This window comes from Physeter macrocephalus, chromosome 8, assembly GCF_002837175.3.
Source record: "Physeter macrocephalus isolate SW-GA chromosome 8, ASM283717v5, whole genome shotgun sequence".
NCBI classification, from domain to species: domain Eukaryota; kingdom Metazoa; phylum Chordata; class Mammalia; order Artiodactyla; family Physeteridae; genus Physeter; species Physeter macrocephalus.
Window position 1 is genome coordinate 110,243,319 of NC_041221.1, and position 10,512 is coordinate 110,253,830.

At 35.4% G+C, this 10,512-nt stretch overlaps 1 protein-coding gene across 11 annotated transcripts in view; it reads right to left on the minus strand.

Moving 5' to 3' along the window:
* The window catches only part of APC (APC regulator of WNT signaling pathway), a 150,857-nt gene that overhangs the window by 70,322 nt on the left and 70,023 nt on the right, over positions 1-10,512 (minus strand). For 10 of the 11 annotated variants that reach the window (XM_024123881.3, XM_024123865.3, XM_024123873.3 and 7 more), the window contains 3 exons: positions 9,363-9,564; positions 5,184-5,292; positions 1,784-1,897 (listed from right to left, as the gene is read on the minus strand). In XM_024123881.3, coding sequence (XP_023979649.1) covers positions 1,784-1,897; positions 5,184-5,292; positions 9,363-9,564 — 425 coding nt within the window. The remainder of the gene's footprint in view (positions 1-1,783; positions 1,898-5,183; positions 5,293-9,362; positions 9,565-10,512) is intronic. The other variant, XM_024123911.3, reaches the window with a different exon arrangement.

Here is a 10,512-nt window from a genome sequence, read left to right on the forward strand (position 1 = left end):
TGGGTTGTTTGTTTTTTTGATATTGAGCTGCATGAGCTGCTTGTATATTTTGGAGATTAATCCTTTGTCAGTTGCTTCATTTGCAAATATTTTCTCCCACTCTGAGGGTTGTCTTTTCATCTTGCTTATGGTTTCCTTTGCTGTGCAAAAGCTTTTAAGTTTCATTAGGTCCCATTTGTTTATTTTTGTTTTTACTTCCATTTCTCTAGGAGGTGCGTGGGTTAAAAAGGATCTTGCTGTGATTTATGTCAGAGTGTTCTCCCTATGTTTTCCTGTAAGAGTTTGATAGTGCCTAGCTTTACTTTTAGGTCTTTAATCCATTTTGAGTTGATTTTTATGTACGGTGTTAGGGAGTGTTCTAATTTCATTCTTTTACATGTAGCTGTCCAGTTTTCCCAGCACCACTATTGAAGAGGCTGTCCTTTCTCCACTGTACAAACTTGCCTCCTTTATCAAAGATAAGGTGACCATATGTGCGTGGGTTTACCAGCTCCATTTTTCGTTCTCAAGATTGCTTTGGCTGTTCGGGGTCTTTTGTGTTTCCATACAAATTGTGAAATTTTTTGTTCTAGTTCTGTAAAAAATGCCAGTGGTAGTCTGATAGGGATTGCATTGAATCTGTAGATTGCTTTGGGTAGTAGAGTCATTTTCACAATGTTGATTATTTCAATCCAAGAACATGGTATATCTCTCCATCTGTTTGCATCACCTTTAATTTCTCTCATCAGTTTCATAATTTTCTGCATACAGGTCTTTTGTCTCCTTAGGTAGGTTTATTCCTAGGTATTTTATTGTTTTTGTTGCAGTGGTAAATGGGAGTGTTTTCTTAATTTCACTGTCAGATTTTTCATCATTAGTGTATAGGAATGCCAGAGATTTCTGTGCATTAATTTTGTATCCTGCTACTTTACCAAATTCATTGATTAGCTCTAGTAGTTTTCTGGTAGCATCTTTAGGATTCTCTATGTATAGTATCATGTCATCTGCAAACAGTGACAGCTTTACTTCTTCTTTTCTGATTTGGATTCCTTTTATTTCTTTTTCTTCTCTGACTGCTGTGGCTAAAACTTCCAAAACTATGTTGAAAAGAGTGGTGAGAGTGGGCAACGTTGTCTTGTTCCTGATCTTACTGGAAATGGTATCAGTTTTTCACCACTGAGGACAATGTTGGCTGTGGGTTTGTCATATATGGCCTTTATTATGTTGAGGTAAGTTCCCTCTATGCCTACTTTCTGGAGGGTTTTTATCATAAATAGGTGTTGAATTTTGTCGAAAGCTTTTTCTGCATCTATTGAGATGATCATCTTTCTGGAGGGTTTTTATCATAAATAGGTGCTGAATTTTGTCGAAAGCTTTCTCTGCATCTACTGAGATGATCATATGGTTTTTTTTCCTTCAGTTTGTTAATACGGTGTATCCCACTGATTGATTTGCGTATATTGAAGAATCCTTGCATTCCTGGAATAAACCCCACTTGATCATGGTGTATGATACTTTTAATGTGCTGTTGGATTCTGTTTGCTAGTATTTTGTTGAAGATTTTTGCATCTATGTTCATCAATGATATTGGTTTGTAGTTTTCTTTTTTTGTGACATCTTTGTCTGGTTTTGGTATCAGGGTCATGGTAAATTATTCTTATTTTGAACTAGTGTCAAAGTAAAGACAGACTTTAACATATCTCTAATAATAAAATTTAATCAATGGTAACAGAGCTGTAATTCATTAGATTCTTAATAGATCTCTAGCTAGTGCTGTTTCATAGTTTAATAATAAATAAGTTACCTGTGCTCGTTTTTCCATATCCTGGCAAGTACCCAGTTGTTCTTCCATTGCAACTCTGATTTGCCTTGCTTCATATTCCAATTGCCTTCTGGTCATATCTGTCTGTAAGGAAAACTAAAACCACAAATAAAATGGAAATGTTAATATCTTGTGTGTTTATCAGTAAAAATAAAAAAGCATATAAGTACCAATAAAGAAAGCAAATAAGCAAGTATGTAAGTTACTGTGCATGAGAGAATTATTTTTTACTCTAAGGAGTCCTAAAACTTGATTATCAGCGCTAGGCTCAGACTGGGTCTCTGATGTGAAATGCAGAGTTGAAACACTTTTACTGCCCCATAGTCACAAACAGTTTTAATTAAATTGTACTCTTTCATATAAAATATATAATTGGGGACTTCCCTGGTGGCACAGTGGTTAAGAATCTGCCTGCCAATGCAGGGGACACGGGTTTGAGCCCTGGTCCAGGAAGATCCCACATGCTGTGGAGCATCTAAGCCTGTGTGCCACAAATACTGAGCCTGCGTGCCAAAACTACAGAAGCCTGTGCTCCTAGAGCCCATGCTCTGCAACAAGAGAAGCCAAAACAATGAGAAGCCTGTGCACCAAAGAGCAGCCCCTGCTCGCCAGAACTAGAGAAAGCCTGCACGCAGCAACGAAGACCCAATGCAGCCATAAATAAATAAATAAATAAATTTTAAAAATAAATAAATAAAATAAAATATATAATCGGTCCAGTTAGGGTAAGCCTGTCTTCAGTCACCTTATAATCCTTCTGCTCTGAAGAGGTACTACTTTGAATTATTAAAAACTAGAATAGTAATGTGGACAACATAGAATAATCAAGAATCAGGTCCATCATCCTTAATTTTATACCTCAATTTTAGGTACGGACTGTTGTATACATGTAGACTAAACAGAGAGAACTTTCCCATTTGTAAAAGGAAGAAAATGGAATAAGAAAATGCTTTTATATAATATAATCATTAACTGTGAGACAATGCAAACTTTTTGGTAAAAATCCAAATGTGAACCCAAGTTGAAACAAACCAAAAAAAGTACTTCTTCACAGAGTGGGTGTTAATTCATTCAAAATTTTATTTGCCCTTTAACTAAAATTCCAGGTACTGTGGTTACTGCTAGGCATAAAAAAGGATGAAAAGGACAAGGTAAATAAACTTGCAAAGACATGCTCCAAGAGGTGATAAAGGCTAAAAATATGATTAGACAAAATGATAGATAACAGAGTTATAATGGGCCATGACGAGAGTAACGAAGTGCTATAGATTTTTCATGCTCTATATGCCCAATAAAAAGCTGCATGTGTGGAATTCCCTGGTGGTCCAGAGGTTAGGACTCTGTGCTTTCCTTGCTGAGGGCCTGGTCAGGGAACTAAGATCCCAGGAAAAAACAAAACAAAAAAAAAACAACGCTGCATGTGCACATGTCTGACTCAGAATAGAATTTTGTAGGCCTAAGGATCCCAAACTGTGTTGTCAGATAAGTCAGAGGAGCTCTCACCCATTTCCCTTGCAATATACAGATGACATAAGCAGAATGTATTCCTATAGGCATACCCACATTACAGGTTGCAACACAGATGAAATAGTCTGCATGTTATTCCTAATTCCCAGAGAGTCAGTTGTAACTACACTTATTTGTCCTCCACTTCCCCAACCCCCCTGCACAAAAAGTTGAACGTGACACAGTATGTTATGATAATGCAGTTTAGATCTTATGTTTTAAGCAATACCTAGTATCTTAATAAGTATTTCCATATGAGAGTGTTCTTAACTTGGCTTCCCAATATAAAAGCAAAGTTTTGTGAAATTAAAAAATATTTATGAAATGGAAGCAATTTACATTCGCTAATGTTGCCAAATGGTCCATAATATCTTACATGTCCTCTCTTTCACACACACACACACACACACACACACACACACACACTGTATTTTATTTTCACAAGAGATAAATAAACTGACACCAAGCATTGTAAATGGATGACCACAACAAAAGCAACAATGATTGCAATTACCAAACACGAAACACACTCATACTATTACATATCCTCTTAAATAAACGTGATTGGCTATTTAGTAAATTAATATGGGAATGAATGATTTGACAATCTTTGTTTCAGATATTAACCAATCAATCTTGAATTGTCACATACACGACTGCATGCAGACAGTTGGACTCTAAATTTTGTATACTCTAATTACCAAAGTGAATGTTAAGCAAAACAATGCCTTACTATTTTTAAGAGTAAAAATCTCACCAAACCCTCCTGAGTTCCTAATCCTCATGTGCCAAGAACTCTCCATGAACTGTTCTTTCACCAGTGGTGTCTCCTTAACTCCCGAAAAGACGTTAAGACATCGTCAGGAAGGGAGATTCGTTCCCTCTCAAAATCCTGGATGACTGTTCTAGGAGGCTGAGCACTTAAGCTTCTAGTTCTAGCTCCCACCAGGCAATGCCCACTCTAGTCAGGAAACTGACTATGTGTTTTGAAAAAGGTTTTCCTTCTTTGCACTTCTGCCTTTTGTTTATTATGCTCTCTCAAAAGTGCTATTAGAAAATGAAAGGGAGTTCCTTGGCTGTCCAGTGGTTAGGGCTCCACGCTTCCACTGCAGGGGGCCCAGCTTCAGTCCCTAGTCAGGGAACTAAGATCCCACGAGCCGTGTGGGGGGACCAAAGAAAAGAAAATGAAAAATTTAAGCTAAGAGCAGAAAATATATTTTAATTAGCCTATTTTCTCCCTTTTTAAAAATTATTTTAAAATTTATGGATAGCAGTTAAAATATAGTCTTGTTTAAAATTATTAATGTATTTCAGAAATGTTCTTACATGTGCCATCCCATGAATAAAACAGTTGACATGGAGAGGCTGGGTGAGGAGGAAGAGGCTGACAGAATTAAATTATTTTTTACTTAGTTATATTTGCAAAACAAATTTAGTATACCTTCAAAAAGCCCTAAGATCCATACCACCAGATACTGTCGTTTGAATAGGACACAAGTTATCTCAAAGATACTTTTAATGCAAAAATTATCTGGCATGAGTCCTGTAATACAGTTCAAAAAACATACAGATGGTAATAAACATTTCTACAGAGTACGTCTGGTAATTGAACACACAGAATAAAAAACCAGTTTCCTAGTAGAACCCTGAGTCCTTCAGTATTGAAACTTAAGAGGTTTTCTTAACAAGGGACTTAAAATAAATATGCTTGAGCGTAATGAAGTTTTATCATCTTTATAAACAAAATTCATTGTTATATATTTAGGTTTAAAGTTGGATAGAACATATTACCGTTTACAAATAACTATAAATGCAGTTATAAATTTATATATACTTTTAGATATCTAAAAATAAGTCATTTTGTCAAGTTACTTACATTTTCAGTTAAAGGAAGACTATCTATTCTTTTAGTGAGATTCTGAAGTTGAGCGTAATACCAGTCTTTTTCCTTTTCTTCTTTGTCAAGGTCAGCAAGAAGCAATGATCTGTTTTTCAAAAAAAGTTAAGTTTACACAATGCTAATATAGCACACACAACAGCAGTTCTGATAAGCTATAACTGTACTGTTCTCTATTTAAAGTATAATGAACAAATGAAAATTTTACTAATTTTGGATTTTTGAAGGTGGGACTTAATACAAGAATAAAAAGTATAATAAAGGAGTAAAGAAAAGCAGTAATTATGCAAAAAACAAACCTAGAGTACAGGGAACTACTGCATTGGACGTAGATGTAGCTTTCAGCTTCTCAGCAGTCAAAATAGTAAGAAATATATTGTCACTGTGTAATAAGAGGAAGTTATTCTGAGGGAGAAAAACGTTTTCTTAGTTTGGAATTTGAAGATGAATTTGTCACATAATTCCTACAACCTAATTGATGATGTCCTCAATAACAATCTATATCAAGATACTCCATATCTGATCATTATAAAGATAAATGCAAAATAAAAGTGTTAATGGGAAAAAATCAGTAGGTACAAGAAGTATATGACCTATCTCCTTTCATGTGGCTCTTTCCCAAAGCGACCACTATTATCACTATTTCCAGAGATACTCTATAAAAATGCAAGGATATATGTATATAATTACATGTACATTTTTAAACATAAACAGTAGCATATTTTTATGTGTGTTGTCCTGTAACTTTTTTTTTTCCACTTAAAAATCTATCTTGGAGATCATTCTGTATCAGAACATAAAAAGGTCCTATGTGTTTTTTGCTAGCTACAAAGATATTCATGAATCCATACAGGGATAAACTATAACTGGTTCTATGTTGGAGGGCATTTAGGATCTTTCTAATCTTTTGCTATTACAAACAATGCTGCACTGAATATCCTTATACATAAGTTGATTTCACAAATGTGCAAGCATGCACAGAAGATAAATTCCTAGGGTATGTAAATTTTAAAATTACTGCCCTTATTAGGTATGGTACCTATTTATGCTCTTGCCACCTTCACCAATGCAAACATTTTATCAAATGTTTAAAAAATTTTTACATACCTAGGATTTTACGAAATGGTACATCACTATGGTTATAATTTGATTTCTATTAGTATGAGTAAGGTTAAGTATTTTTTCAAGTTTAAAATCCATTTGTATTTCCGTTTCTGTGACTTTTTCTTACTTATTTATAGGACCTCTTCTATATTAAGAATGATAGCACTTTGTCAGTTATAAATATTTTTTCTCAGTTTACACTTGTTTTTTCACTATGTTTTTGCCATGTAGAAAATTTTAATTTTCCCGTAGTCAGATCTGAGGATATTTTTTATTATGGCTTCTGGGGTTTGCTCTTACACAGAGTTGTTCCTCACTCTGACACTGTTACTTTAAAATTCTATTTGATTATATTTTCTTGAAGAATATGCATGCATGCGAGTATGTGGAAGGTTCTATTCTTGCTAAAATTCCCTTTCCTTTACTGAGAAGCAATTTAAAAAATAAGAAATAAGCCTTCACTTTTGATGTGGCAACCTCAGTAGTGAGGGAATCCATGGGAAGGAAGCCAGGCCCTGGTTATGGTGTAACAACCTGGGGCGGGGGAAGTGTGCTGACCAATGAGAAGCTGTCCCCTCCCTTCCATTTTTGACAAAAGAACCAGGAGAAAGCAATGTAGAAATCTTGAATCTTTTTCACAGGCTGTATACTAAAACTGACATAAAAATGAGATCTGATTCTATTTTTCAATGTTCCCTGGTGAGTACCTGTAGGACCTACCAGGACTAAGGTGGGGAAATAAGGGATAGATGGAGATGCTATTTCCTCTGATTACTCTCCAATAAATAGGCTTATTTAAATAAGATCTGGGTGCTACAAGTGCTTAAATGGATAGGCTAATGTTAGTGATGGTCGTGGAGTGAGGAAAATGTTAAGGAGAAGAGGGACAAGTTGTTACTCTCAAGTTTAAGATTGAACTGTGGCAAAATACTCTGGGGAAGCAAAAGTTACCAAATCTTGAGCCAGCATGATAACAAGTGGTTAACTGAGAGTAGATGATCTTGTAACTCACACAACAGTGCTTAAGACTCAAAACTGAAACAAGGTCCAGATCCAGAAGCTGGTGGGTCTCTATGGTTTGTTTAGTGTACTAACGGCTTATTTAGTGACTGTCAAGAGTCTTCTTTAAAATGTAAATCTGTCTTCTTAGTCCTCTAGCTAATTCAGGATCATCTAGAAGAGCATGGCACATGTATTATGCACTTAAATATTTGTTAAATGTATTAATGGCTAATGTGACAATAGCTGCCTATTGAGCCTATCATACATAGTGCTGAGTACTTTTTTTAAAACCGAATTTTATCCTCACAACATTTTTTAAGGTAGTTATTCTTATGCTCATTTTACAGACTGGAAAACTGAAGTTCACAAAGGTTATGGACCTGGGTTTGAGTCCTGGCTTGACTACTTTCTAACACTTATCTCAATTATCTTGGGTAATACAGAAAACAAGAAAAAAAGAGACACAGAGATAGCTGATCTATGACTTAAGCGATGTCTAGAAAGAAAGAATAGAAAAACAGAGGGAGAAAAATCATCAAAGAAATAACAGAATTTTCAAAAGCTGAAGAAAATAAATTTCCAGAGCAAAAGGGCACAGCGAGTATACAGCATGATGAATCAAGAAAACACATATACCATGGCATTCTGAAAGCTTCAAAAGAAGAAAAATGGTTCCCTGAAAAGGAATGTGAATCAGACCGATACTAAATTTCTCATCAGTGACATTGATTATGAAGAAGGCCAAGTAAGTTTGAGCCTAGACCTATCCAAACTATCAGGTGTGAGAGCAAAATAAAGACTTTGTCACATAAACAAGAACTAAATTTACCTCCAAACACAGTGAAAACCAAGAGGACACAAGATATATCAGAACTACACACACATATACTCTCCCCACTCTCTCTCTGCTAATAAAATTAGACTTTTACCTACATGAAGCAAAGTCAGTTCCTAGGAAAGTCAGTATGCTCACATTCCTCTTAACAGAGCTCAAAGGGGACAAAGAGATGGAAGATTGTAGACCCTAGTTATTAGCTTCTTATTTTTCAGGATAGTGTTTCCTAGACTCTCAGAAACAGTCGCGGCTCAAGGTATGAAATAGAGACTCATGTAAACTAAGGAGAGTAAAGAAAGCTTAACACTATTTCTGGTCCAGATGATTATCCATATTTTTAGAGATGGACAAACCTGAAACCAGAGGGAAAGTAGTAAAAGGTCTTCTGCCTCTCAGTGAGATATGCTAGGCATTTTCCATATATTAATATTCATTTTCATAACTCCACAAGGTAGAATCATATCCCTATTTTACAGAAGGGAATGACACAAAAATTTAATGACTTGACTAAGGTCCCAGAGGTAATATATAACATTTATACATCTGAATATTTCTGGAAAGTCTAATAGAACTTTTAGAAATAAAAATATATGGTATTAATCACACATAAAGGAATTTATAACTTTTTAGAAGATACAAAACACTTGACAAAGTTCCTAATAACGATATATATTCTGATACTCGTAGTGAGATGATTTTAACTTCAAGAAGAAAAGAATTAATACACTAGCTCTGAGAAACCAGAACTTATTCTATGTCAAGTAATGTTTTTTAGACTCGGAAACTGATAAATTAAAAAGTGTTTCATTTGTGGCCACTTGTAATAGGCCTTTAATAATGGAAACAGTCATCTTATACTGGATCTAGTAGTTATTTAATTCATTTCAAAAGATAACCAGAAATTCAATTAAAAATCAGTTACATATTTTAGCCAGATATAACTATTAGCGATCATGTGTATTACTCAATGTACAGAGCATGTGAGTATTTAAGTGACAAAGTAGAAGTTCAGAATCCCAAGAAATTGCCTCCTTTACATTTTTTCGATTTAAGGTAAGTACAATCAATAACATACTGTTTTTGAGATAATAAATGCAAAATGCTAAGTGTTTGTGATCATACACGCTTCATAATTCCTATCTTGTATCACTAAAAAATGACAAAATACTAGCAAAAATTGGAGCATAAAAGTTTTCTATTTAATGAAGAAAAGTTACCTCTCTTTTTCAAGTTCTTCTAAATAACCGGTATTTTCTCTGCTTCCATTTACAAACCCTCTTCTCGGAAATGAACCCATTGGAACAGGACTGCACTCTCCTGAACGACTAGATACAGATCCTTCTCGGCTTCCGTAAGAACGGAGGGACATTTTTGACCGTAGTTTCACTCCAGGGAAATTACTGCTATCTAAGTTAAGTTCTAAATAAAATACAGACAAGTTTTTATAAAACAATTGCTTTAAGTAGTCTAAAATATTGCTAATGCAATTATATTATCTTTTTATGTTTTAACATCTTTAGTGGAGTGTAATTGCTTTACAATGGTGTGTGAGTTTCTGCTTTATAACAAAGTGAATCAGCTATACACATGTTCCCATATCTCTTCCCTCTTGCGTCTCCCTCCCTCCCACCCACCGTCCCTATCCCACCCCTCTAGGTGGTCACAAAGCACCGAGCTGATCTCCCTGTGCTGTGCGGCTGATTCCCATTAGCTATCTATTTTACGTTTGGTAGCGTATATATGTCCATGCCACTCTCTCACTTTGTCACAGCTTACCCGTCCCCCTCCCCATATCCTCAAGTCCACTCTCTAGTAGGTCTGTGTCTTTGTTCCCGTCTTACCCCTAGGTTCTTCATGACCTTTTTTTCTTCTTCTTAGATACCATATATATGTGTTAGCATACAGTATTTATTTTCTCTATCTGACTAATTTACTCTGTATGACAGACTCTAGGTCCATCCACCTCACTACAAATACCTCAATTTTGTTTCTTTTTATGGCTAATATTCCATTGTATATACGTGCCACATCTTTATCCATTCATCCGATGATGGACACTTAGGTTGCTTCCATGTCCTGGCTATTGCAAATAGACCTGCAATGAACATTTTGGTACATGACTCTTTGATTTATGGGTTTCTCAGGGTATATGCTCACTAGTGGGATTGCAAGGTGTGTGTTAGTTCTATTTTTAGTTTTTTTAGGAACCTCCATACTGTTCTCCATAGTGGCTGTATCAATTTACATTCCCACCAACAGTGCAAGAGTGTTCCCTTTTCTCCACACCCTCTCCAGCATTTATTGTTTGTAGATTTTTTGGTGATGGCCATTCTGACCAGTGTGAGGTGATACCTCATTGTAGTTTTG